Source organism: Plasmodium coatneyi, chromosome 9 (genome assembly GCF_001680005.1).
Source record: "Plasmodium coatneyi strain Hackeri chromosome 9, complete sequence".
NCBI classification, from domain to species: Eukaryota; Apicomplexa; class Aconoidasida; order Haemosporida; family Plasmodiidae; genus Plasmodium; species Plasmodium coatneyi.
The window spans coordinates 233,881-261,843 of record NC_033564.1 but is presented as its reverse complement, the minus strand read 5'-3'; the positions used below and the strand labels follow the sequence as shown (position 1 = coordinate 261,843).

The window sequence follows — 27,963 nt, the reverse complement described above, 5'->3', positions numbered from 1 at the left end:
ATCGGACGTGTGTGGAGTCATCCCCACAGGGGCGATGTTCCTTGGGCGGATTATTGTTTCTCCCGAGGGGCCATTTCTACTTTGCACGATTACTATTTCGCCCTAGTGTTACCTGCGTAGAAGTGAGCACATTCATGGTGTAACACTCTTTGTGTACCCTCAAAAAATGACTTCATTTTACCCTTCCTCTTCTACATGCGTTTAACCGCCCCCTTTCGCCAAAAAAAAAAAAGCGGAAAACATGAAACGTCAATTTTGTTTTCCCTTTTTGGTGAGTCAAGTATCGTCCTGCTATGCAATCTGCCTAACCCCAAATTTGGTGTGGAGCCCTCCCTTCGGTGATGTAACGGGGTCGAAAAAGGGAGGCAAAAATATATTTATTGGCCACTGTGTGTTGCATATTGTGCAGATGTTCCACCCTTTAATTCAGCTCAAGAAGGGTTTCCTCCCACCTTCAGGTGTATCCGTATACCGCTACTTTTTTTTGCCATTTCGAGGGAACCCTAAATGTAGCTTCTGCTTTTCTTCACCGCGACCGTCGTTCGGAGTGGAGTACTAGTACCCCTTCGGGGATAAAATAAAAAAAAAAAAAGAAAAGATAAATTAAGGTAAGATAAAAGAGTAAATGAGTAAAAGATAATCGAAAACAAGCGAACCAAGCCTATGTAAAGCGAAAGGAACACAATGAAACTCCACCAGATAGCGCCCCACACCGCAAGAAATGATTGGCCGAAATGACTCCACCGAAGCTGCAGAGATAACCCAAAGGCAGAAAAATAATGGAAGGAAGAAGGACCATAAGATGCTATATGCTCAGCTCCTGGCTCTCCTGTTCATAGCCATAAATATCAAGTGCGTAGTTTCTGTAAGAACACACACTTTTGGAAGCAGGTTAAGTATACAACACAAGAACAACGACTTCTTCCATGGTGGTGACCATAACCAAGGAAGACGAAGGGAAGTCCCCACGTTTGTTAATGTAAATTATAAGAAGAATTTGAAGCTCCCCAGTCGGTGCATCTTTGATCGGTTGAGGAATCCTTCTAAATGCTTATCACCCCTAGGGAGCAGTTTCCAAACTGTGCAGGTGAGCAGCAAAGAAAGGAAGGCGGACGCCTCCCCGTTAGAAGATTTTACCATCACACATAGCAGTTCCGTAGCTGTGCTGGAGGATGAAGTTAAAAATGTAGTCAGAGAAAGGAGGGACCTTTTATCCAACGGGTTTAAGGAGCGCACACAAGATAGTCACACGCTGGGTGCAACAAGTGACGCAGTGAGAGGTTATTCGAAGAAGGATCAAATTAAAGACGATGGAGGGAAAGAAATTGGCCAAGGGAAGAGCCCCAGGCGGGACGAGGGGGGATTCAAGCAAATGAGTCAGACATACGGAAGGGTAGGAAGTCTTGTCGGTAGGAACAGAGGTGCCTATCGGAAGAAGGGAACCCCCCAGGGGGTCGTGGATATACAGAATACGAATGTGCGGAGCTTTCTGCAGGGCGCTGAAGAGAACCGGTGAGCTTGCCCCACAGTTTTGACGATCCATTTTGATGGCCATTTTTGCTACAATTTTTGTTACAATTTTATTCATTTCCCCCCCCCCCCCCCCCTTTGCAGATCGCTGGACCTGCTGAACTACATCTACCAATCGTGGAAGGAGAAGAACTTTGCCAACTTCGTCACAGCGATAAAGGACGAAGGGTTCGATCACACATGTGTAGAAAAATGGCTACATAAAATGTCCATTGGGTTAAATAAAAAATACATAAAAATACAGCTGAGGAGGGATTACGTGTTGGTTAAGAATAAATATTTCGATCCAAATCAAACGAGAGTGAAAGAATTTCACCTAACGTATGGAGACATTAACAAATGTTTGGAAATTTTAATAAAAGACATGAATAAATTTTGTTCCTATGAAATGTCTTCCATTCTTTGGGCCATCACAATTATCCTGATAAAGCTTTTCAAAAGTTCCAACAGTATTGACACCAGTAATTATGTGGCTTACTCGGATATTAAGGCGGTGACAAGTACCCTGTTAAATAATTTTGTGAAGTTTTTTTCGCTAATCGTTTTTCACTTGAATAAGGTGAAGGAGTACTTATCGATCGACGAATCCCTGTGGGTGATTTGGAGCTTGTGCAAGTTGCTGCATTTTAATGTGCTGTCCGCGGGGGGGGCCTCTGCAAATAGCAGTGGTGGAATTGACAACGGTAGAAGTGACCTCCCATTGGGTGACATCTCCGTGGGTGAATCTGTCAAGGGAGACCGCCTTTCCGAAGAATCCCCGTACAGCCCCCACCAAATAACCTACCTCAAGAACAAGTTCCATCTGACTGAAGAAAGTGTGAAACACATACTGGACATATTCAACCACATCTACAAGCACCTCCATGGAAACCTCCAATTTCTGCAGGAAAAGTATTACATCTACATCCCCTTTATCATTTTCGAATCGCAAACGTTGTTGCTAAGAAGTAGCGTCTTGTTGTTGAACAAAATAATGTCTATAATTTTGAGGAGAAAAGTTTTGCTCTCCCTTTTCAATTTCGACGCGTTGAAAAGGGAACACAGAAGGAGGATACATCAGAGGCAACGTGAAGGAAGCACTCTCCTTGGCAGCGTTCCCAATAGGAAGAATAGCTACCCCCAAAATGTGGACATTTTTAAAATAAAGACACTGAGCAAAGTATACAAACTGATAAAGTGTATTTCAAAAATATTTTATCCTTTGAAAAATTCCAATATCCGAAACTTAAATTTGCACAATAATTATAGGAACTTGGACGTGGCTCTTTTGGGAGACTTCGTGCGTGCATGCAATGATGTGTTGGTGAAGTATGTGGACTACTTCATGTTCGTCATAGGTAACGACGGGGGGGAACGCACTGTGGATGAGGTTAGGTCGACTCCCTTGGGTGAACCGGTAGAACTAAAGGACCGACCTCCACCTGTAAAAAACATACGTATGGAATATAAGAACGAGCTGATTTTCATTTACAACTGTTTGAAGAGCTCTCTTGTGTCTCTGATCAAGTTGGACCTGAAGGATAAATACATGTACGAGTGGCTGAACGGGCACATGCACCTGTTTCAGTTTGGCCAGCCCCCCGAGGGGGGACAGAAAAGTCATGATGCGCCAATGGGTAGTACTCAAATGGGTAGCGTTTTAGGTAACCATCATAACGACCACTTCGAAAGTAATATTCCCAGTGAGGAGTCCCCCGATGAGGAGCTCCTGGAAGAGGAACCATCCCTTGTGGATAACACCACCGTCGGGGAGACGAATTCTGAGCATCCCTCATATGGCGAACCACAAACTGGTGATTGCAACCACGACCTTAACAAAGGTGAAATGGTCAAATTAACCCCGTTCGACCCAACCGAAGTTGTAGACGTGAATAGGGATTATGAGCAAACGCTGGAAAGACTCCCCCCTCCAGGGGGAATGTCCCCTCCAGATGGTAACGCCAACTCCAATGACGTATGTCTGGATGTGCTGGCTCTGAGCAAATTCACAAAATTATATAGCACCGAAATGAAGAGGAAGCTGATAGAAAATGTGAAGAGAAGCATTGCAGAATCATTGAAGCAGGTTGAGGGTCTGTACCGAAGTAGTGACACAGACCAGGTGCACTACCCGACCTACGTCTCCATGAACGATATATACATTATAGAGGAAAAGCGAATAGAAGAACTATATAACGAGGAGACAATGACTTTTTACAAAAAAAACAAAAGTGTCAACTTTAGGAATATTATAATGCCAAAACAACTAGCCATTTATGTTAATTACATAGGAAGAAATATGAATTTAGTTGAAACGAAAAAACAGCTGGATGAAATTTTCTACCTCTCCGTCATGTATATCAACACTACCAGGTTTAACTACTGCACTTCTAATGACATAATTCACTTCTTGCAGGGGTTGTTAAATTACTACGATTCGGAGAGGAAAGGGATGAACACTTTATCTGAACAGGTGAACAGAATGTTAGTACTGCTTTGTACCATTGTGGAGAATTCTTTCCTAAAATGGAAATCGTCAAATATTTGCCAGCTCATTTATTTGCTTACAAAATACAAGCATATACACAGGAACATTTTTAACAAGTTCGACTGGCTGCTGAACACGGTTGAGTTCCCTCGCTACGTGTATCAGAGGGCGCAGATAGACACATCCGGGGGGGGTGTGCTTGGCACTGATGGGTATGACAATTTTGGGGAGAGCACATCTGTTCAGTCCGATTCGTCAGATTGCAATGCTGTTCAGTTGGATGCTGGAGATAGCACCGATGTGCTGTCCAACCCATCTGCGCGCCGCACAGAGCGAACGAGCAAGTCCACACGCATTAGCATAAACGAGATAAAATACGATAACCTGGGTTCAGCCCTGTGGGCCATGACTTCCCTCAACAAACACGTAATCAAGAAAAAGTATTTCCTAAAATTCTGTTACCTTTTCTCAGTATACATTTCTCTTCACATGAAATTGTTCTTAAGTCAGATGCAACCACATGGATACCACTCAAACGGGTTGGATACGTCGTCTGAGCAAAACGTGAAAGGAAAACCTCAAAATGACAATGAATTCTTACAACACAATGCCAGTTATTTTAAGCTCCCCTTAGACACAATGACGATAAGTATCTACGTGAACACCTTTGCGAGGAAAATAAAAATTGGGTTCAAACATCTGTTCGATGTTATTAGGAATGACGTGAGAGTTGTGTTGAATTTTTCTCTGAAGGAACTTTCTTACATTATGTACTCCCTGGCCAATGTGGATAGCAATGCCTTGGGGGACACTGTCTTCCATGGGGAGCCCGCTTATCACGACGGAAGTGCTTCTACGGAGGAGAATAAACGCCGCTTTGAGGAATTCCTGCACGGGGGGGGCGCCCTGTGGGTGGACGAGCTGGACGGTATATTTGATTCGGCACAGGGGCTACCCCTGAAGGAGGTACGCAGCGAGGAAGAGGAGCCGACCTCTAACGGGGCACCCCATCTGGATGGCAACAGCAGTGATAACAGCAGTGATAACAACAGTGATAACGGCAGTGATAGCAGTAGTAATAACAGTAGTAATAACAGTAGTAATAACAGTAGTGACCAGCCTGCGAAGGGGAACAGCAAAACCATCGTGCGGAAGAAAAACTTCCTAAAGTTTAACAAAGAGAGAATCGAAATTTCCAGCGAGTTCTTAAACAGCCTGATGGAAAAAGTATATAATTGCGCATCAGCCATTTTGCAAAGAAAAAAAAAATACCTCCAAGAAGTCATCTCTCATGATAACCTCTACATGAGTAATGCCAATAAAAAAAAAAAAATTGAAATAATTGACCTGATGAAATTGGTGTATAGCATTTTTGTTTTCCTAAATCAGCGAATTCAGGTCGGTCGGGTAGATGGTATTAAGTTTGACCTGGCTGAAGAGATCATTCGGCTCTACAGCCTCATCGTGAAGAGATTCCCCAGCACGCTCAATTATATCTACCTCATCATCGATACGTATGCCCTCATAAGCAATGTCTACACGTTGGATGCCTTCACTAGGGGTATCATAAAGGTGGGTTTAAGCGTTGGACTGGTTGGATTGGATCGTGGACGATTGAATTGTCCCCATGTGGCACCTCTGCTGGAGTGCTTTTCTTCCCCCCTGTCTGGCAACACACATATCCTCCTCTTCCTCCCCCTATTTTACCCCTTATAGGAATTCGTCCAAATTTGCGTAAAGAAGGTTGAAGAAGAGAAGATGCTGGATCTGGAGAAGAAAAAAATTATGTCTAGCGTTCAAAATTTGAAGGCCACCAACTGAGGCGCCGCCAGCGGTCATCCGTTTGCACACCACAGTTAACCTATTAAGTTGACTCTTTGCAATTTTCTTCTTTTTATCCTCTCATACGTCATCCAAATCGGATATGCGCACAGCTGTGCTTGCAGATATACACACACTGTCCGGAATTTTGTGCTTTCTTTTTTTTTTTTTTTTTTTTTTTGTGCTTCGCTTTTTTTTCACCATGTTTGATGTTTTTGTCCCGTTTTGTTTTGTTTCCTTCAGCTTCATCTCATCTCGTTCCTTCCACGGTAATCCATTTTGCTAATCGAAAGAGGAACCGACCGGGGGCGAGACCAAAGTGAGAAGCATCATTTGGGCATACCCCCCTTGTTGCGTACTGTTGCAGGTACGATTGTGTGTGTTTCCTTCCCTACTTAACGTGCCACATGTTCGTTGCGCTACATTTGGTACACTTTATATTTCCCCTGTTTAGAAACTGCAACACTTTCTTGAGCCCATCCTTGTTCGCAAAGTCGTTCTTTTGTTTGTTAACCCCACATAATCCATTACCATAAATCTGCCTATACAGATTGTCCAGAAGGTGCAGTCCCGGAGTTGTGCTGCTTTCCCGTCCTTTGCTTAGCTCATTCATATCGTAATATTTTTTGGCATACTCCGGGTACGTTTTTTTGAATACCAACTCGCACGCTTCGTTCAGGTAAATGAAATTGTTGCACTTGTTGCAGACAAATTTGCACAGCTCCCTGTTGGTTCGTGTCATCTGTTGTGTAGCGGTGTGTTGGTCTGGCGAAGCAGATGCAAGGTCGATTTGGAATTTCTTCTATTTTGTGTTCACCCAAGGTTTGATCACTCCGTCGTTCGTCGCATCGTTGCTTTGCTGCTTCATAGCTTGGACTCTTCTTTGCTTCCTCCTCTTTTTTGGTATAACAATTTGAACAGCCCGTTCAAGAATTTGCGCGCCGGTTTCACCCTACACCGAACTTTAAAGTGCAAAAAAAAAAAAAGGTACTCCATTGGGGCGCCCAGATGTAGTGCGCACACCCTGCCCTGACAGCTGATTGGTGACTGTTCCTGTGGGTTAGAAGGATCTTCCCTTTACTTTTTTTTTTTTTCTTTCACATCAGGGGAGATAACCTCCTGACGCGGGAGAAGGTGCATCGTTTTGCTGATCGCAGGTTAAGAAAGAGAAAAAAAAACAGCAGCGTGGAAGGATATGCTGTGCGAACACTACACAATTGCCAACGCGCCCCCCACTGCCACACGGCAGCTACTTTTGCTACGGTCGGTATTAACTGTTGGGGTATTTTCCGCAACGTGTGACCCCATGTGGGTGTTATGTTAGTGTGCCTCTGTTCATTCTGCGAGGTCCGTCCCTCCCCCTTCCCCCATGAGAGAAGCAAAAATGCAGATGGCAAAAAAAAAGTACGAATGTAAGCGCGAGGAAGCAGATTGAACATGCGTGTACCATTTTGGCAGGCATGTTCCCTGGCTTGTTCATTGGTATGTTTCCTGTGGTTAGTGACAAGCGGCACAAAGAGGAAGGAACAGCACTTCATTGGGTCATCCAGGAACGTGGTGAAAAATGTAAGACGTGGAAAATATGAATCTGTTGCTAAAAGAAGGGGATATCGAATTTTTGGAATCCCACGAATGTACAAATGGCTAACGTCATACTACCCAACAGTTAGGGAAGAGCTAATCACAAATGACGGACAGAAAGAAGTGGACATATTTTATGTAGACATGAATGGGGTAATACATCACTGCACACATGCGAACAAGGAGACACTACCTGTGCATGATGAACACGAGCTGTTGTCAAATATTTTGCAGTACCTAAAAAATCTCTTCCATTTAGTAAAACCGAGGAAGTTAGTTTATGTGGGCGTAGATGGGGTATCCCCTAAGGCGAAGATGAATCAACAGAGGAAGAGACGCTTCCTTAGCTTATTTAAGGTGAACGATAATTCTAACGGGGCTAATTTGTTTAACCCTAATTGTATCACCACTGGTACAGACTTCATGTATAAGATTAACCTATCGCTGAACAAGTGGTTCCAGATTCTGAAAAAAAAGGGGATCTTCCCCTTCGATGTGATCTTCTCGGGGTCGGATGTGCCTGGCGAGGGCGAGCACAAGATTCTAAAGTTCATTCGGGAGGTAGGCCAATTGCAGTGCAAACTAATCAGTTTAGCGGAAACGCTGCCCGGAGTGGATGGTGGTACATACTACGCCACGATACCGCGTTGCACCGTTACCATAATGCACCATTATCGTGATGCACCGTTAGAGTCGCTGCAATACCATTGTTGCGTGTCCTTTTCACCGCTTCTCCCCCGCAGAACTGCAAGCGGGACGTCGCCTTCCGAAATTATAGTCACTGCATCTACGGACTGGATGCGGACCTCATCATGCTGTCCCTCGTTACGCACCTCAACAACATCTTCATCCTGAGGGACAAGTACAAAATGACCAACGATTCGCAGGCCACGCTGCTGGAAAATTTGGACAAGGCACAGCGGGATTTCACACAAGCCAAGGATACAGCGGCCACAAATGAGGACAACGTGCACAATACCAATGAGGGGGGCAACATGCACGATAACAAAGAGACGGATTCCACTGTGAGCACCGATCCCCCGCAAAGTGATCCCCTCTGCAGAATCCACCACTACACAAAGGACTACTACGTCCACTGCGAACCGCTGAACAGTTACGATTTCGAAATTTTAGATGTGTACAAACTACGCAATTCTATAAGAACCCAAATAGCAACCTACATAAATAAATTGAAAAAAGAAAAAAATGTCGTCTTCAATATCGGTCGAGTGGTAGACGATATTGTCTTCCTCTCCTTCCTAGTGGGAAATGACTTCCTCCCCCACATTCCAAATATCGATATTAACGAAGGGTCCATGAATGAGATACTTAACGCGTATATTTACTACATATACAGGTACAACAATTATATAACCCTTAAGGATAAGGTACACATACAGAGGCTTAAAATTATCCTGAAGATTTTAAGCGCACAAGAATTTTCCTACTTTTTAAAGAGAGGAAATCAGGAAAATGTTAGGGAGTTCACCGATGAGGGGAAGTACAAGAGTTACTACTATAAGCAGAAGTTCGGGGTGGAGGACCCAAAGCAGATTCAGCACATTGTGAAGAAGTACATCGAGGGGTTGTTTTGGAACCTGCACTATTACCACTTTGGATGCGCTAGTTGGTGTTGGTAAGTGGGGGGCGCTTCACGGGGGCATCACCAGGGGACGTCCTTTCGACACGTAACTAGACTCAACCCGTTGTACAAAATGACGCAGAAATATTACATTTGGATTTTTTTTTTTTTTTTTTTTTTTTTTGCAGGGAGTACCCCTACCACTACGCGCCCCTGTGCAGCGATTTGCTATCCTTTGAGAAGTCCGATTTTTTTTTTCGAAAAGGTAAGGACAGGCATGGCATACCTTCTGTGGGATCGCACACAAATGCGGTTGCCGGTATTTACCTACATATACGTAATGTGTAAGCTTATGTTTCGTCGTCCGCCTTATTACCTGCTTCAATCGCTCATTTTACCGCGCCCTCCCCTTAGGGAAAGCCCTATTCGGCCTACACGCACCTCATCAGCGTGCTGCCCCAGAAGGACAACAACCTCCTGCCCGAGGCGTACAAGTGAGTGCAGCGTGGCAACATGTGCACGGGTGCGCCGTTCATATGTACACCCAAATGATACTCCACGACATGCACATACCCTGTTTACTGTGCCCACCCACGTAGAAATATCTACTCCGAAGACGAGGTGAAGTCCTTCTTCCCAGAGAACGTTCGAATCGATCCCAATGGAAAAAAGTACGTTTTGGGGGGAGGGGTGCATAGACGCGTCTACCCCTAACCTAACGGCCGATCGGGTTGATTGATTTGTGAGGTTGTCCCGAGTGCTTGCATGATCACCCACCATCGTTATGGTCATTGTTATTTTTATTTATTTTTTTTTCTTTTTTCCACCCGCGCAGAGAAACGTGGGAGTACATCGTGCACCTGCCCTTCATAAACTGCAACACAATAAACAAGATAATTACGGAGCGCAGTAAAAAGATTTCCAAGCTCAAATACAAGTTGAGGTAAGTTTTTTTTCTTTTTTTGGAGAAGGGGAAGGATAAGAGAGCTCCCACCGTCTGTACTCCGATATGGAATGAATTAGCATGACATAACCATAGGGTAGAATGGAATGGCACCGTATTACATAACGTCAAATGGTGTGACGCCGCTTCTTTCCCTTTTGTAGAGAACTCACCGGACGGGAGCACAGATACTAACGCGTGAATAAATGGACTAGTGTAATTAATGCAAAGGAAGGAAAATGGAAAAACTGGCGTGAGGCTTCTTTTTTTTTTTTAAGTGGAATGGCACCTACCCAGGGAGTCAGCTCCTCATGTGGGTCCAACTTCGTTACCTCTTATTCGTCTCCATTGAGAGGAGAATCTTCGAGTAGGTACTCGTGGGGATGTTTCTGCAGGGGGGATGCGGTTAAAGAAGCGGTTAAGCGTTTGATCCGTTGATCGGTTATACGGCTGCTCGGTTAGCCGATGTACCTTGCTCACGTGCACCTGCGGACTTACATTTTTTCCACCTGGTCCATTTCGCTGGTGGTGATCATGAGGTCCCTCTTGGGGGATAAGGAGAGGTCGTCCCTGAGGGTGGGGGCGGGGAAAGGGCATATGTTCAACGGGTGCAGGAGCAGTGCAGATTAGCAGTGCGATTGTACAGCGTGCTTTGTGGGAAGCCGTTTTTTCCCGTCGAAGGTTAGCTGTGCACACAGGCCTTACTTGTAGGAGGAGAAGCCGAAGGCACTCGGGGAGAGGTAGTTAAAGGTGAGGCTTATTCTGTTCCTGAGCATGTCGGCTACTGTTTGGAGCATGTAGGAAAGGAAGGAGTACTTCCTCAGGGAAAGAAAAGAAGAAGTGAAGTCGTAGTTCCGAACGTATACCCCCTGTGATATGTAGTAGTTTACTATTTCTGTTGTTGTTTCATTCATTGTTTGTAGCAGTTTTGCTTCCATGTGAAGGGCAATGGAGTTAGCTCTTTCACGGAAGTAATCCCCTTTGTTGTTGAAGTAGTGAACAAAGGACATAGACGAATTGTACAGGTGGAACAGATGATCAACCTTTTTTATTTCTTTTGAAAACTCACTAATCATATTTGAATTTATTTTTATTTTTTTTATTCTTTGTCTATACAATTGGTATAACTGTCGAATGAGGTTTTCCAAAAGGTGTTCATATTTTTCTAGCAAGTCTGTTGTGATGATATGGACGAGGTAAGAGTGCTGCTTCCTTCTAATCTGTTCAATCATTTCCTCATCCTTAACGACTTTTTTGTTTAACTGGAAGAGTAAAAATTTGTTAAGCAGCATATCTATTTGTTTGGCCACTTGGCTCATTTTTATTTTCATTTTTCCCGCATCTGGTAGTGGATCAAAATTGTCCATTTTGAGTTGGCTAGCCAATTTTAAATATTCATGCAGGATTGAAATTTTCAAATTGGAAAAAAAATTATAGATGAAATAATTTTGGCTAGTCAGATTCTTCAGCGCATCGGGACGGTAGTTCTCAAAGATGGAGTAGCTTCTGTTATCCCTGATTGGAGGGTTCCCCCCCATGGGGACCTTCACTCGGTGGTAGACCTTCTTCTTCCCAATTTGGTCACGCCATTTATCCACATCGATGCTGTTCTCTTTTGCAAAAATGAATCTCTCCTTTATACACGTGTCGTACCGGTCCTTCAGGTGACTTCGAAGAAACGACTTTACTATATTCACGATGGATGCCTTTTCCTTCTCCACGTAGTTGTCATGGTGTGATCTACCTGTAGACGCATCGTCATCCTCATGAAAATTGTATATGTAAAAAATAACGTTGTGGTTATCCTTCGTTTTGTTCACATAAAGGAGGAAGTCAATCGCATTCAGGAAGTTGCTAAACTGGGCAATGTCCAGGAGATGCTTATTTAAAATGTCGTGGTAGTTCATGGGGACTACAACAACGTCCGACTGTGCTATGTGTGACGCGAAGCTTTCCATTTTGCATTTCGTGCGTTGTAGGTTTCGCTGGAGGTATTCGAAGGGGGGTTCATCGTCCCCCGGTCCTGCGTGGGCAGCACGCCCCTCATCGGTGTTTCCATCGGTTTTGTTATCTGTTTTGTTGGCTATTTTGTTGGCCGTTTTGTTATCCGTTTTGTTATCAGTCCTGTTAATGGCTCCCTCTATGTGTCTGCCTTGTGAACCCCCCTTCTCGCCGCACGGCCAGACGAGCGGCAGAAAGTACACCTTGCATTTGTTCCTGACCTGCTCATACAGTTTCACCCCCTCCTGGTGGTGCGCCCTCCTCACGTAGTCCACTTGGTTGCCCATTTTGACATCGCTACTGATGACGCTGAAAATGGGGGGCACACCAGGGGGGCCCCGTGACGGGTCCACCCCGTGGTTACTCTTGCAGAGGGTTACTCCATGCAGCACGGCGAAGAGAAGCGCCAAACGGGAAAACAAACTGCGGAACCCGTACAGCAGAACGTGAAAGGGGAAAAAAAAATGCGAAACTCCTCGTTCTACATTGTTCCCATGTAGGCAACTCATTTTGGGGAGGAAGTCAAGAAGGGGTGAAAAGGCCGCCCACTCTTATGCCATGTTTAAGTGTGACAATTACTTTTATTAAAAGGGGAAAAAGGGCGAGGAGAAGGGAAGGCACACAAGGTCGAAACAGCTTACAATAAGCGTAGCAAAGGGAACGTGGGATGGTGTGGCGGTGGACCCTCAAACTATACACAGAGAGTGCAGAAATTCACTGCGCGGAAGAGGCCTATCAAATGGGCGGCAATTATTGTTCCGTTCACCAAGCATGTGTTGCGCGAACGGGGGGGAAATTATTTTAAAGTTTCACAGAGGGTGGGAAGAAAAAATAATTATGTGAATGAATCACATTGGGGGAGGAGGTGTAAACAGTACGGATAGGCCTCACTGAGTCGATTCGCCAAAACGGTTTGCACGTGGCGCTTTAAATCGGAGCCACGTGCGACACACCTACGCAATATGTTGTAAAAAAAAGGAATGCACAAAAAGGGGGGATGAAAAAAGCAATGCGAAATGGGGACTTACCACTTCGCTTGTACGTTACGAAAAAAAAAAAAAAAAAAAAAAAAAATATAGCAGAAGATGCTTTCCGCGGAATACACAAATGCGAAGCTACGTTATGAACGTTTCCTTTTTTGTAAAGAATGACGTGCATAATTCTTCACCCCGGAATGGGCACATACATACGTATGTGAGGCAAAAGGTGGAAACTTCTCTATCGTTCTTCCCCCAATCAGTCGCCAAACAAAATTTTGTCCGTCTGCACCTTCTTATTCTTCGCCTTAACCTTTTTCTTCCGTTCTGCGTTGTTTTTAAACCTCTTCGTGTTGTGGAAGTGAACGTATTTGAGATCCTTGTTGTAATATTCAGGCGTCCCTGGAATCAGCGGTTTTTTTATTTTAAAAAAATCTGTTATTTTGTCAAAGATATCTCTGTTTTTCCTGCCTAGGTAGACGAGCAACCTCCTTCGCTGGCTTACACATTTGAAGAGGCCTCTCAGGCAAGCAAAGTCCTGCGAAGGGGAAATGAAATCGTGGTGGTGTGTAACATGTGGTACAATTGGGTTGACCCCCAAAAGAGGTGCCTGCCCGCGGGAGGATACCCCCTCAGTAGGTATTTCAAATATTCCATCACTTGGCTAGCTATTTTGTTAATAATTTTTTTTTTTTTTTTTTTTTTTTTTTTTTTTGTTCCACTTTTGGCTTGCACCTTTTTGTTCCGCTTCATATGCTCCGTGAGGAAAAATATTTTGAACGTCAAAATGATAATTTGAATTTCGCTACTGCCGCAGTCTTTGTCATGGCGCTGAAAGAGCTTCCGGTACTTTTGCGTAATGAGCTCTTTTAGGAGTTCCTACGAGGGGGAGGTGGGGATAAACAGGCATATTGTTACGCACAGTCAAAGCATATGCAGCGTTTTACTGCAGGTAAAGTCAAACAGGCAAAATTGGCCTTGTCTGCCGCGTCTACTTTCGCCCAACCAACGTACCGGATTAATTTTTATGTCACTTCTGTTAAAGGAGAAGGAACGCTCTACTGTTATGTTTTCGCTTTTTTTTATAATTTCCTCGATTTCTTCCTTTTGTTTTTGTGCCTTGCTTTTTACGTTCGTCTTGGAGGGTCCTTCTTTTGTGTCTTCGTCTGGCATCTCTTCGCGCAAGTTGGGCATCTCACCACTCACAGGGGGCGACTCTTCCTGTCCATCTGACATGGCCCACGTCACGTATATACTGTCGGTGTTCACCCCCCTGGAAGGATTATTCCCGTAGCGCTTTCTTTTTCGAAGAGGTCTCCATGATCCACGGGGGGATGAAACAATTCGCTTATCTACACAGGTGGGTGGTGCAAAGGATGGGGATGCATTTCGAGGCATGGAGTAGCGGTGCGGCGGTGCTGAAGCTGGATGGGTTGGCCGACTGGGGGGAAGAAAACGCAACAGGAGTGGGCACATTTGCACGTGTCGATTTATGCGTTGTGGTTTACACGTTGTGGTTTTCGCTCCTCACCTAAGACGAAGCCATGGCAAAAGAGCACACCTAGTGGTAGCTGCACGTGGAGGACTAGCAAAAGCGCTAAGCATGTCCTTATCCTTTTCATTTAAATTTTTGGCTTATCATAATAATTAGTTTTTCTGTTTCGTATTGATGGATAGGGTTGGCATCTCTACGCACGGTTGCGTGTGTGCTCATGTGTGTGTATTGCAACCGGGCAAGGGACGCGGCCCACGTGCGAACAACTCACTTGTTCAGCAAACTGATTCGCTTCCTAATCAGCCCCGCATCATCCTTCCTGGGGATTCTTTCTGAGTATATGTCCCTAAGATGAACGGTAAAACTGCATTTTGGAGGAAGCCACGTACCCTTAGCACATTCGTATATTTCAAATTAACCTGCCCGGATGGGTGATATGTTTTTTTCCCCTTTTTTTTTCGCACTATGGAGAGGGGAAAATGAAAAGGACTTATATACTTGGTCTTCCAGTAAAACAGGCTTTACCACGTTTTGGCGAAACGCTTATTGCGATGATGTCCCGAAGTGAAAATTTAATCACATTGCTTTAAGGTGTATACCCTTCCTGCTGACGCGGAGTACCGTTACCGGGGTGGGAAAAAAAAAAAAAAAAAAAAAAAAAAAAGGTAACCTTAGTTGAGTGCATATACACCGCTGGGACATGCAACACGGAAGAGCGAGCAGCCAATTCGAACGTTCCGAAAGGAAAGCGCAGAGAGGCAGCCGGAGAAACGTCCTAGCCAGTAGCGTACCATGCACCAAGGGAAAGAATCCATTTGAAAAAAATGCATGAGGAATGAGCAACAACATGTTTGGCTGGAAAGAGCGCGTCCCTTCGTTGTAAATTTGTATGTATGTATATGCATATGCATTTTATTTTTATTTTATTTATTTATTTTTTTTTTTTTTTCACCTTTGGGGGCAGCTTATCTCATGCTGCATCTGTATGCGGAACCCATAGAAGCGTGCCCCCTGAACAAACGACGGGCGATGTAACCCTGGCTGGAGATATTTCATTCCGACCTAGCAACTGTGCCCGCATGTCGCGGTTAACGCTGCATATGAATACCAGTTGGAATATCTCCTCGATTTTGCCCCGCATGTACAATAGCTACGTATAAGCGCCCATTTAGGAAGTCCATCCTCTGACACATAGGTGCGACTTGAATTTGCAGGTTACCCACGTTATTGATTTTCGCCAAGCAGAACATTTATGTGTGGTGCGTGGGACAGTTGTTTCCCCGTGAACGTGTGAGAAGAGACCCGAAGAGGAACCTACGCAACGTTGCCACCTAAGGGGAAGGAGAAAATGCAGATCAAACTAGCCAGCGTGAACACGTCAAGCGACGCAAAGAAGGAAAGGGTAAACATCCATAGTCACATCAAGGGGTTGGGCGTAAACACAAATATATACCTGCACGAAAATGACGTGAATTTAACGGATGAGAGGTATTCGATGTTCTTCGACAATTCGTGTGGACTCATTGGGCAATTCAAAGCGAGGGAAGCATCCTTATTCCTTGTGGATTTAATAAAGCAAAAAAAGCTAGCTGGGAAGTGTATCCTGTTAGCGGGTCCAAGTGGAAGCGGGAAGAGCGCCCTAGCAATCGGGATAAGCAGAGAAATAAATAAAAAAATGCCCTTCGTGTTTTTATCAGGTTCCGAAGTGTACAGTAACGAAATAAAAAAAACGGAAGTCATTTTAGAAGCCTTCCGAAAAAGCATACACATAAAAATAAAGGATGAAAAATTGGTGTACGAAGGAGAGGTGGTAGACATGGTGGTGGAAGAAAATGAGTGCATGTATTCGCTAAATAAAGCTAAACAGATTAACGCCATTATTATTACCCTAAAAACGGTCAAGGGTGCAAAGACGTTGAGATTGGCCCCGAAAATACATGAACAAATTGTTAGGGAAAAAATAAAAATTGGAGATGTCATTTATATCGAAACGAACACAGGACATGTGAAAAGGTTAGGTAGATGTAATGTCTACTCGAAGGAGTACGACATTGAGTTTGATGAGTACGTATCTCTACCTAAGGGGGAGGTTCACAAAAAGAAGGAAGTCGTACAACAAATTTCCTTGCACGATATTGATCTAGCTAATGCGAACCCAACAGTAGGCGAAGATCTAGCTTCCGTCTTGAACTCCTATTTGAGACCTAAAAAGACAGAAATTACGGAAAAGTTAAGAATAGAAATTAACAAAACAGTCAATAAATTTTTAGAAATGGGACTAGCCGAAATTATACCGGGGGTTCTATACATAGACGAAGCACATATGTTAGACATAGAATGTTTCTCTTACCTAAATAGGGCCATAGAATCGCCTCTAGCTCCAATTGTTATAATGGCCACGAATAGAGGTATCTGTACAGTTAAGGGCACAGATAATATTGAACCGCATGGGATTTCCGTGGACCTACTAGATAGGCTTATCATCGTCAAAACGTTTCCATACACACTGACAGAAATTGTTCAAATTTTAGCTCTACGGGCCAAGACGGAAAAGATCAATATTAGTGAAGAGGGGATGAATTATCTAGCCAAAATTGGCAGCCAGTCCTCCCTCCGTTTTGCCATGCTGCTGTTGGAGCCCTCTAGAATTATGGCCAGCATTGAGGGAAAAACGGTTATCGATGTAAAGCACATTGAGCAGGCCGACGCTCTGTTTATGGATGCCAAGACTTCTGCGCATAGGGTGGCTGAGCAGTTCAACAAATTCGTCAATTGAGGGGGTTCATCATTGGTAGCGTCGTGTCGGCGTGCATCCCCTGGTGTCCTTTTTCATTTATTTTCCCAATTTAGGGGCCTAAATTGGTTCACTTTTGCTTACGTGTATATTTCTTTTAACCCATTTGAGATGTTTTCCCCAAGCCAACTAGCTATTTTTTTTTTTTTTTTTTTTTTTTTTTTTTTAAATATGTGCAATTTTATTAGTATGCCTCTTTGCCTTTTCAATGGACTGTTTATTCTTCCCCTCTTTTAACCCTTCCCATGTGGGAAAATAACTACAGTGGTGTTACACAAGCAGGGCGCTGAGAAAACCTACGTAGGTACAATTCTCCGTTAAAGGCGGCCAAACGTGAACGCTTACTTTAAAATGGATTTTGCGAAAAATCGCTAGTTCGAGTTGAACGACGTCGTAGCAGGCGTAGCGAGCGCAACGGGTCGCGGTGAAATGCGCACTCATAAGGTGGATAAATTCAAACGAGGAAGACAAATTTTATTCAATTTTTGTAGAAACATATGTGTTAGTAGAACAATGCAGGAAAAACAATTATAGCGTGGAAAAAGCTAGGGGGGGAAAAAATGGTGACATGTGCGGGAACGCAACGCGGGGACGTCACACGGTTAAGCAACAACTTGGTTGGCACGCTTACCAAACGTGGAGCACCTTGAACGTCATTACAGACGCAGCTAGGAAACAGAATGTTGAAGAAAACCCACACACGGATATAAATACATAGTTGGCGCAATTGCTATTGTTATATCTGCATGATGATTTTACCTTCGAATCAGTTACTATTATGTGAAACATTAGCGATATGACAAACATGCAGGCTGTGGCGACTCCGTATGAGAAGACAAAATCTCTTGACTTCTTCGTGCTGGGAATGAAAAACGCCAATATGGTGTACACTGTCATAACCAATCCTAGGAATATGTAACACCCTAAAAGGTAGCTGACGTTGTTGAAGAGCCCCCCGACCACGAACAGGAGAATGGACGCTATGAGCCCAAGAAGGAAGGTGACCTTGTCTTTCTCTATTTTCATTGTTCTGTTGAATTGATGACAGGTTTACTTGCACGTCAGTTTGTTCGTTACTACGTTGCTCTTCAATTTGTTAATTACTGTCTTGTTCGTCTCGGTTTTTCCAATAAGAAGGAGCAGAAAATTATTTGTGTCCTTGTGAGGGTGTCTAACGGGAGTGGATGAGAGAACACATTTGATGAAGCGGACAGGAGTGAACCAAAAAAAAAGCATAAAAAAAAAAAAAGTGCTAAAACTCGAACATACACGAAAAGGGCTGAAAAACGAATGAACATAAATGTAAAATGTGCGGTTGAATAAGCTTTACCCCTTTTTAACATGTTCTTAAGGAGGATGAAGATTTTGGAATTACATCGTTTTTTTGCTCTTCAGCTTATGGAAAGTTTTATATATCCATACTTACCGCTGTGAAATGGTGTGGCATTGTTTTTTTTTTTTTTTTTTTTTATGAACAAGTCAGAAATAATGCTATATTTTTTTTTTTTTTTTTTTTTTTCCCTTTGTTCAAACCACCGTTGTCCAACCTGACATTTTGGCAGTGTGGCTGGCAAAGGCGTAGCAACTTTTAGCGCTTAGGACACATGTTGCATGTCGCTAATTTGTCTTTTAATCAGTGGGTTTGATGGGTATAGATAGAAACCACAGCTGAGTTGGCATTTCTTCTCTTAAAAAAGCCTTTCTTTTGCACGATGATGAAAAAAAAATTTTGCTAAGATAATAGCCCTTTTTGTATGAACTGTTCATATTTTTTTTTTTTTTTTTTTTTTCCCACTTGTGTGCAACTTTGATTGAACATGTGGCTTTACACTTGGCCACCCCTGTGATGGTGGAAATGCAGACAGGAAAACCGATTAAACGATTTTTATGAGGAATGACAACTAGGGTGAGGAAAATGAAAACCCTGTGGAATGGTCAACCATTTTGTGTACCTCACGATGCAAGTATTTACGTCAGCACAGTTTTAAGGTTCACATGCATGATGTTATTAATTGCTCAGTTCGTAATTGATTGTTTGGGCTATCCGCGAGGGCGTGAAGGGAGAGCTATTTTTTATGTAACCATAATGGAGGGTGGGTGAGAACTGTTGCGCGGAAGGAGGTGTTCAACGTGGCATTTGGAAGAAACCTTTTTGGACGCATGGTGGCTACTACATTGTTGGTGTGGTCCTATTTATTTATTTAGCCCCTTCAAATCGATCGAGGGACTTCCATATTTGGGATGAAAAATAGATTAAAAGATAACAAAATATGCAGCATGCTGCAATTTTGTCTTTTGCTAAATTGTTTTGCTGTTAATTTGGAGAAAAAGAAAGGGCATAGCGCAAGAAAAGAAAAAAAGTCGAAGAGCAGTGTAAATAGCATAACGTGGGTGTAAAACCGCGTGATGCGTGATGCATTATGTGTGCCGACACTCGAGCAGGGGAGTGTGGGGCACACGCAACATCAGGTTGCTTTTACATTGGGGCCTAAACCTGGAACATGCACGTACGTGTGCATATGCGCATTATATGAACACTGTGGGGGGGAAATTCAAAAATGGGGATGTAAGAGAAGGCGCAGGAGTAGACATTAGAGCAAAGACAGAGGGGGAAGAAACAAACATTAGTGAAAAAGCATAAAACATTTAAAAGGTAACAACACACAAGCGGGCACCCACATTATGTACACTGTAGGCCTATGTGCGAACACACACATATAGGCACGTATTTATATATTAAATTAATAACATATAAAATGTGTAGAAATATGTTTTTCTTTCTGTAAACGTGAATGCGATGGAGAGCCTTCTCCTTTTTAAAAAAAAAGGGATAATGAAAGGGTACCACGTGGCAATGTTATCCATATACATGACAACAATAGAGCAACACGTAAATATAACGTGTGCTAAAAAGTAAAAACAAAGCAATGTAAAAAATAACCGTTGCTTGAATTATTTTTTTATATTTTTTTTTTTTTTTTTTTGCAAAGCATGATATGATGGATATGTGTACAAGGCGCGTGTTGAAAACTAAAATTTAAACTTTGGTGGGTTGATGGGATGATGGCATGGTGAAGTTAGGCACTCTCCACTACGTCTTCGCCTAGTAGACTCCCTCCTTGTCGCACATAAATTTGAAGTGGTCACTGTAAGGAATGAAAAAAAAGGGGGAAAAAACAATTTAGTAAAACGAAACGCAGCGATGAGGGAAGCAGACAAATGTATTAATTCGTTGTAGCGAAGCTTGAGGGTCGTCCTTACCCCATGAATTTGTTCATAATTGTCTGCATTTGGATGTTCACTCGAGCGAATTCCATATTCTGCAGCGGGAAAAAAAAAAAAAAAAAAAAAAAAAAAAAATTATTACATCTGTGCAAGACCGTTTGGGGGAGTTTTCAAAAGGTGTATATGTACACATTTGCATATACACCCGAATGGGCGAGAACACATGGAGTTGTCTTCCTCACCGAAGTCAGGGCGTATTGCTGGTTGGCAATGGAGGCCTCCACGTCTTCCGAGGTCAAGTTGAATTCCTCCTCCACTTTTGCGCTCACTATGGATTGTATAACTACAAAGGGGGGGCATAACAATTTTTGCGATGTAAAAAATGGGGAAAGTTACAATGGAGGGTAGGGAAGCATGTTACTGCGATGTGCAACTGCGGTGGTCAGCCCTTACACGGACGGGAACGCGCCACAGCCAAATTTCAACAAAGTCACATTTGTACAAACGCGTTTAAGCCATACCTAGTGCTATTAGCTTGGGATCCAGCTCGTGCTTGTTCGGGATCTTCTTAAATTCTGGGTCGATCTTGTACAGTTCATTTAACATGAAGTGGTGAATTTCGATAATTTTGTCGACACTCAGTGTGGCGGTTTCGCTCATGTTGGCATAGTAACTGAGATAGGGGGGAAGAAATGGGGGCACGTTAGAAATGTTCACGGAATGAGGGAGGGATGAAGCATCTTTTTTTTTCTCATCCACTTAGCAGTTGTAAATCGTCGTGCACATCTACACTTTCATGCGCTAATTTGCACACGCGAAAATGCACTGAATCGGTTTTTTACTTTTCTTGGGACGACATGAGCTTGGAGACGGTCTCTTTCACCTCTGCGGGGGTGGTAAGGTGGGGTCATTCATGGGTGAACATTATAGGGGGAACAAATTGGCCATAAGATGACCGGTCAAATGGTAAGGTCATGCCATAAAAAAAAAAAAATAATAAATAATAAATAAATAAATAAATAAGGTACCTGGGTCGAAGTGGTAGTTCTCCACAACCTTGTCAAATTCGGGCATCTCGATTTGATATTTACCCAGGGGGTCCACAGTGTTATATGTCTTGGCCACATTATAGACGGTCATAAAGCTTTGGGGCGAAAAAAAAAAAGGGGAGAAAGAAAATCGATGTTTATATTGCAGGGACATTATGAAGGAATGTCACTGGAAGGATTACGGGCCATCCCAACAAACAAACACACACACATATGCACACACAACGAACGCCGTTATTACTCATTTGGCAACTTACTCGTAACTGTTATTCTTTGAAACTACGATTAAATCTTTAACGATATTTTTCATGTCCGTCTGCAGCTTGAGCATTTCATTCAAGAGTTGCAGGAGATCCTCTCGGGTCATCTGGGGAAGGAAGTGAACAGAGTGGGTGTTTGGAACTGAAGTACACACTGCCAGGAACTTGGTGGGAGTAAAATATACATAGCTGTGCTGGTTCTACAGGAGTATACTTTTTCCTTTACAGTTGTAAAGCCGACTGTTGATATGTTCTTACCGATTCTCCCTTTATAATCCTGTTTCCGTCCTTATTCAATTTTCCGTCTTTTTTTTTCTTTTCATTTTCATCGTCTTTTTCATCGTGACTGTCGTCGTCCTTCATTAGCATGTACGTCAGGGCAACCACGGCTGCCGCCCCTCCTGCAAAGGAAAAAAAAATATATACACATATATATGGTATAAATGGGGTTGCACAGATGGGACAAATATAAAGGCCCAATATAGCAGTGGGCCTTTCTTCGCACTCTGCATCGATCCGGTCTATTCGCCCCTTTGCAGACGGCTCCTCGTTCCGCAACTGTACACACACATTGAGGGGAGATTTTCCTCTTGTGAATTCCCCCCCAATGCGTGGCACATAAAAAAAAAAAAATTCTTCTCCACTTTTCGACATAATTTACCTGCCAAACTCATAGCCTTTTTCCAGTTCATTCTTCCGAAATGGGGGAAATTAAAAAGAAAAAAAAAAACTGTTATCCAGACTTTTTTTCAATTACATATAAGGTTACGCGGCTTTAACGCAGGAAGGGCTGGTTGGGGGAAGAGTACTTCAGGCAAGGGGGGTATGCCGTCAGGTTGTCACTCTGCTCCTGTCACGTCGTTGTGTAGCCCCACGGGCGAAGGCCGTGTGTCAATGTGGCTGCTATCTTCCGTTCGTGCGTCGGGTTGCTCCCTGTGTATGTTCGAGGCTGCTTATGCGTGGGGCATATGCATTTGCAGCATTCTGGGCAAACGGTAGAGTCTCCTTTTTTTTTTCCTCTTATCTTGAACTGTTTTTCCTTTACTTGCGCACAAGTCAGGGGAAGAACAAAAATGAAGGGGAATACAAATTCACCACACGTGAACGCTAAGCGTGACACTCAGTGCGTAACTCGATCAACTGTAAATAATACGAAAGGAGTGCTGCTTGTGAAGATTGTGATGCCACACGGGAGCCTCGGAAGGATTGTTATGAATTTAGAATTTAGGCTTTACCTATTTTGTTCACTTTATTTTGTCACTCAAATGGTTCAAATGAGGAAGTTTGTGCGTTTACGTATGCGTGCGTAAGTATGTACGTATGTACGAATGTACGTATATACGCATGTACGTGTTTTTTTTTTTTTTTTTTTTTCTCCACTATAACTTACGGGGGAAAAAGCACTCACGGGGGCGGCCAGTCAATCTCGCTTGTGAAGAGCGTGAAGCAGAATTTTCTGCCGATTGGAGGAGAGTATAAATTGACACGGAGAAGTGGCTCATGTGAAGGAAAGGCAATGCCCGAGTGCTCACGTCATTAATAGGCAGCAAGCAATACGCACGTACATGTGAAAAAAATTCCCGCTTGTGAATAAACGACTGGTAGCACCCTTGACTGGTCCGAAAAATATGCATATAAGAAAAAAAAAAAAAAGCATAGAAGGAAGATGCTGTATAGTGTGAAGCGGCACGAATGTACACTCACAAGAGGCTTGTAACTCTATCCTTATGAGATTCCTCTTTTTCACCCCCGGAAATTAAAAAAAAAAATGGTACGCCTTATCCTGTGGCTGCGGTGTAAAATCGTTTAAGTGGTGATGCTGTGAAACGGCGATACGACAAAGTGGCGAAGCTGCATGATGATACCCCAGGGGTGGGGAATAAAAAAAAAAAAAAAAAAAAACGCACCAAGTTTGACCCTTTTAGAGCTTTATCCGCATTTAATTTATGGTGGGAAAAGAAAAAATATGCTATGGGGTAAGAAACGGACCGGGTACAGCCAGGTCACACACCATGGGTGGAAGTATCCCTCCATGGTTGCCCATATTTTGGTGAGAAAATGCCCCGTAGGAGGGAAAGAAGTTGTTGGTGTGGGTGCTGTTCCAGGTTTAACAAAATGGGAAGAGGTCAACAAAGTAGATGCCATTAATGTGTGCAATGGGGTATTTAAGGGGGAATAACCAAATGGGGTGGCAACAACGTATTTGGCGGTGACGAACAACGCCCATTTGTTGCACGCCCAGTGTGTTACCTGTTCAGTATCGAACAGTTGTCCTATACTCTCTTTAGCATCCGTTACGACGCTACGCGGCGGTCTTATATCCGTGTAGTTCTTTCCCGTGTGGAAGAACCACGAATGGTATGCTAGTGTGGCGCAGGATCGTGTAGGTATGCACATCAGTTCGCGTCTCCAACGTAGCGGAAGAAGATTTAGAAAAAGAAAAAAAAATGCTCACCATGAGAAGAGACGCGCTACTGGTGGCCAGAAGGCCGCTTAACGATTCACCTAACCGTTGCACCGCCCACTGTGTTGAAAAAGTCGAAGATTTAAAAAGGGAAGTTAAAAAAAAAAAAAAAAAAAAAAAAAAGCGAAATGGAACGGAGTGACGCGAATTAAAGCAACGACTAGCGGGAAAACCAATCCTGGTGGAGCAAAGTCAGTTTTTAGTCAATTCGTGGAGTTAAGCTGAGATGCACCCCAGGGTTCGCTTATCCCTGGGTTGGAACACAACGGAGGAGGTGCTAAACGCAGCAAAACGGGTCCACCCCCTTATCATGGCATGGGATTACCCCTTTATGACGGCAACCGGCTTCAGGCGAAAGCACTTAGCCGATATGCCAGCGTCATGGCACGTATTGACCACCTCGGAGACGTTTTTGTAAGACTCGGGGGCCTCCTCCATAATTAACTTTGGCGAAGCAACTCGAATGGAAATATTTTCCTCTTTCATTTTTTGCAAAACGTCCACGTAGTTTAGTGTGTTTCTGCTTTTATTTCGGCTTAATGCTCTGCCAGCCCCATGACAGGTCGACCCGAAAGTGGTCTCCATAGCTTTATCCGTACCAGTTAGGACGTAGGAGTAGGTGCCCATGGTTCCTCCGATCAGGATGGGTTGTCCACAGTATTGGTAATCTAAAGGGACTGCAGGGTGGAAGGGGGGAAAGGCTCTTGTGGACCCCTTCCTATGAACTAGCAATTTTTTCTCCTTCCCATCGACGAGGTGGTCCTCCATTTTGGCAATGTTATGTGAGACGTCATATATGACATGCATGTCTAGATCGTCTGGTGATTGGTTAAAAATTTTTGCAAAAGTTTGTCTAGCTAAGAAGGTCATGGAAGATCTATTAATCCACGCAAAATTACAAGCAGAACCCATGGCTTTGAGGTAATTTTCTCCTTCCTTCGAATGGATAGGAGTACAAGCTAGTTGCTTATCAATAACGTCTAGTTTATACTTTGTCATGCTTTTCTCCATTTCGATAAGTGCATCTGTAGCGATTTGGTGACCCAACCCTCTACTTCCTGAATGAATCATTATGCACACTTGGTTTTTTTTTTCTATTCCCATGAGTTTGGCACTCCTTTTGTCGTAAATTTCGTCGACAATTTGAATTTCCGCGTAGTGGTTTCCAGCTCCTAAAGTCCCCATTTGTGTTATCCCTCTTTTTTTAGCTCTCACAGATACGTAGTTACTGTCTGCATACAAACTCCTTCCATTATCTTCGCAGTTCAACTTATCCTCTACCCATGCGTATCCTTCCTTCACACACCAATCCATTCCTAAGCAGAGGGCTTCATCTAGCTTATCCTGATTGCATAGTATACACCCCTGTGATCCTACTCCAACTGGAATGTTGTTAAAAAGGAGCTGCGTCAATTCTTCCTGCTTATCCTTTATGTCATCGTAGAAGAGGTTTGTTCTAATTAACCTTACCCCACAGTTTATGTCAAATCCTACTCCCCCTGGAGAAATAATTGCCTTTTCATTGCTCATGTCAAATGCTGCTACGTTTCCTATGGAAAATCCATAACCTGCGTGTACATCTGGCAACGCTATAGATGCCTTTACGATCCCTGGTAGGGTAGACACATTTGCTATTTGAACAACAGCTGGCAGGAAGGTAGAGTTTCTATTCAGCTGGTACGTCTCTATTTCATCATCTATCAGATGTTTCAACTTATCGTTCACATACATGTGTCCCTCTACGTTCATGTTTGGCACCAGTCCCTTCTTGATTCGGTAGAGGTTCTTTTCGCCCGTCTTCTCAATATACCTGCGGATGTCTCCACGGGGGGGTTCGCTTCTGCTCCCGTGCATTCTTCTCAGGGTAGGGTAGGGAAGTGTGCTATAGTATGTTTGCTCACCAGTCTTCTATCCTTACATGGCTTAGCTTGACGCGCTGCTAAGCCACAACGTGCAAACCCCAGTGCAGCTACTCCGTTTTGTGAGAACGACCAGGTGTGCTAAAAAAATTAAGTGAACAGGAGTCGTCCTCCCATGCGTGGTTCATTCGGGGGTTCCAACTTATTTTTTATTATTTATTTATTTTTTTGTAAACTGTTATATGATTCCCCGTGGGTGCAAATGCGTACAGGATGGACTTACGCCCTTTTTGTTTTCTCCTCACTGGGTGGTGTGACCCATTCGGCTGGCACATCTACCAAGTAGCCCCTCTACGGAACCTACTTAAAAGCGAATGTTCCGCTTCATCCATATGAAGCTCCGTTGGATGTGCAAGCTCGTTTCTGCGCAGGATGGGAGTTTCACCTCTCTTGTGACGCAGTTGTGTTTAGAAAGCTGCCTCGATTGGAGGCGGGGTTAGCAACTCAATGGTGCTTCAACAGGGGGCAATACATGCCACGGGCGGGCACAGGTTAAAATTATTATTGTCATTGCTATTGCTACTGCTATAATTTTTTTTTTTTTTTTTTTTTTTCCCGCTGTGCGAACGATTTACCGAAGAAAAAAAGGAGCAAATCCGAGTGATCATTTAGGCACGCAGGTAAAAGTCAATGAAAGGGTGACTCCCTTTTTCGACGTGGCATTGGCCGGTTGGATGTATTGGTCATCCTTCTGAATCGCCGAGTTGGCTATTCCCACGTTGCGTTTTTTGTACGTGCCTACTAGTTGTATGTGTATGCGGGGGTGACACACATTTTAAGCAGATGGTGAAAGGACGGCGCACACGTGTTAGCCCATCCCCGGGGTGTAAAACGATTCCATGGGTTGGCTGACCCATGTGGAAATAATTTATTTTTACAGTAGTATGTGAACTTAGTGAACTGTGAGGAAATCGGCAGAGGGGGATATTCCCCAGATTATGCTGCGGCGTTGCACCCCCCATGGACAACACACCTTTGTGTGTGCTCCTTAATCGAAGCGATGAATGGGGAAGCAATTTACAGCTTTGGTTTTCCACTCCTAATACACCTACCCATGCAGAAGCAACGTACTTGCTTTCATTTTCAAAAAAAAATTTTACATCAACCTGCTTGTGAAACTTCTGTTGCGAAGTTTTTGCTCTGCTCTGTGAACCACGTTTTGTGGTTAACCAGCATGGCTACAAAAAAATGGCTCACTTGAGCGAACAACCGTGTGTGCACTGAATGTGACACCATTTCAAACGAGTGGCATTGGCTAAGTCGACCAGGGAGCTGATACGGCATTACGTCCACGCGGATATTTCGCTAATGGGGGATTAATGGGACCCTCCTCCCTAGCATTAAACAGCTGCTTCTGCCCCCACGTCCTTTCCGCGCTCCCTATTCATAAAGCTACTTTGCAAGACAATTCCAGCGCACTCTATTTCCTTCCTGGGTCATATATATACATTTGCTAACTTTTGCGTGTAATCAAACTTTTCACTTGTGAAGGGGGGGGTGAGCAATTTTTAAATCCAATTGGGACTGCAGAAAATTCCCCAACCTTTTCACCCATTCGTGGCTACTTATCCTGGTCGTACTGTTCCGTTTCTGCAGAGCAATGGCAAAGTTGTGCGGGGCGATGGTGGGCACGGTCCGGGTGGTGAATTAACGAACGGGCGACGTGACAACAAAGACTGGTGCTTTGCGCTTACAAATCGGTGGGATAAAAAAAGAGGGAACACAAAATGGGCACAAGATTGCCATAAAATAACCGTAAAGTTACCACAACATAAACGTGAAAGGATCGAAAAAGGCAGCGTTCCGCATAAACCTACGCAGAACAAAAATACAACGCGAACAGGTAAATTCCACC

The 27,963-nt window shown here is 43.6% G+C and overlaps 9 protein-coding genes across 9 annotated transcripts; 3 read left to right on the top strand and 6 right to left on the bottom strand.

Moving 5' to 3' along the window:
- Window positions 1–721: 721 nt before the first annotated feature.
- PCOAH_00023860 (Uncharacterized protein) lies at window positions 722–5,818 on the top strand (the record flags this gene model as incomplete). The annotated part of the gene is made up of 3 exons (XM_020059191.1): window positions 722–1,512; window positions 1,615–5,590; window positions 5,714–5,818. 3 exons carry the CDS (start codon window positions 722–724, stop codon window positions 5,816–5,818), a joined length of 4,872 nt encoding a protein of 1,623 aa, XP_019915118.1.
- A 391-nt stretch (window positions 5,819–6,209) lies between these two features.
- On the bottom strand, window positions 6,210–6,560 carry PCOAH_00023850 (Uncharacterized protein; the record flags this gene model as incomplete). Its single annotated transcript, XM_020059190.1, has 1 exon — window positions 6,210–6,560. The coding sequence occupies one exon, from the start codon at window positions 6,558–6,560 to the stop codon at window positions 6,210–6,212; it is 351 nt and encodes a 116-aa protein (XP_019914708.1).
- A 695-nt stretch (window positions 6,561–7,255) lies between these two features.
- PCOAH_00023840 (5'-3' exoribonuclease) lies at window positions 7,256–10,119 on the top strand (the record flags this gene model as incomplete). Its single annotated transcript, XM_020059189.1, has 7 exons — window positions 7,256–7,960; window positions 8,143–9,025; window positions 9,170–9,246; window positions 9,396–9,475; window positions 9,581–9,652; window positions 9,817–9,924; window positions 10,089–10,119. 7 exons carry the CDS (start codon window positions 7,256–7,258, stop codon window positions 10,117–10,119), a joined length of 1,956 nt encoding a protein of 651 aa, XP_019914851.1.
- A 133-nt stretch (window positions 10,120–10,252) lies between these two features.
- Window positions 10,253–12,434, bottom strand: PCOAH_00023830 (Uncharacterized protein; the record flags this gene model as incomplete). Its single annotated transcript, XM_020059188.1, has 3 exons — window positions 10,253–10,313; window positions 10,423–10,494; window positions 10,630–12,434. 3 exons carry the CDS (start codon window positions 12,432–12,434, stop codon window positions 10,253–10,255), a joined length of 1,938 nt encoding a protein of 645 aa, XP_019914921.1.
- Window positions 12,435–13,161: 727 nt separating this feature from the next.
- PCOAH_00023820 (Ribosomal protein S15) lies at window positions 13,162–14,524 on the bottom strand (the record flags this gene model as incomplete). Its single annotated transcript, XM_020059187.1, has 4 exons — window positions 13,162–13,440; window positions 13,638–13,781; window positions 13,917–14,254; window positions 14,434–14,524. The coding sequence occupies 4 exons, from the start codon at window positions 14,522–14,524 to the stop codon at window positions 13,162–13,164; spliced, it is 852 nt and encodes a 283-aa protein (XP_019915055.1).
- Window positions 14,525–15,745: 1,221 nt separating this feature from the next.
- PCOAH_00023810 (RuvB-like helicase) lies at window positions 15,746–17,173 on the top strand (the record flags this gene model as incomplete). The annotated part of the gene is made up of 1 exon (XM_020059186.1): window positions 15,746–17,173. The coding sequence occupies one exon, from the start codon at window positions 15,746–15,748 to the stop codon at window positions 17,171–17,173; it is 1,428 nt and encodes a 475-aa protein (XP_019915132.1).
- A 251-nt stretch (window positions 17,174–17,424) lies between these two features.
- On the bottom strand, window positions 17,425–18,217 carry PCOAH_00023800 (Uncharacterized protein; the record flags this gene model as incomplete). The annotated part of the gene is made up of 2 exons (XM_020059185.1): window positions 17,425–17,430; window positions 17,951–18,217. The coding sequence occupies 2 exons, from the start codon at window positions 18,215–18,217 to the stop codon at window positions 17,425–17,427; spliced, it is 273 nt and encodes a 90-aa protein (XP_019914790.1).
- Window positions 18,218–20,294: 2,077 nt separating this feature from the next.
- On the bottom strand, window positions 20,295–22,417 carry PCOAH_00023790 (Uncharacterized protein; the record flags this gene model as incomplete). The annotated part of the gene is made up of 9 exons (XM_020059184.1): window positions 20,295–20,337; window positions 20,453–20,511; window positions 20,659–20,759; window positions 20,938–21,089; window positions 21,259–21,301; window positions 21,445–21,560; window positions 21,723–21,832; window positions 21,984–22,126; window positions 22,387–22,417. 9 exons carry the CDS (start codon window positions 22,415–22,417, stop codon window positions 20,295–20,297), a joined length of 798 nt encoding a protein of 265 aa, XP_019915123.1.
- A 2,093-nt stretch (window positions 22,418–24,510) lies between these two features.
- On the bottom strand, window positions 24,511–26,043 carry PCOAH_00023780 (tRNA-splicing ligase RtcB homolog; the record flags this gene model as incomplete). Its single annotated transcript, XM_020059183.1, has 1 exon — window positions 24,511–26,043. One exon carries the CDS (start codon window positions 26,041–26,043, stop codon window positions 24,511–24,513), a length of 1,533 nt encoding a protein of 510 aa, XP_019914986.1.
- Window positions 26,044–27,963: the final 1,920 nt, after the last annotated feature.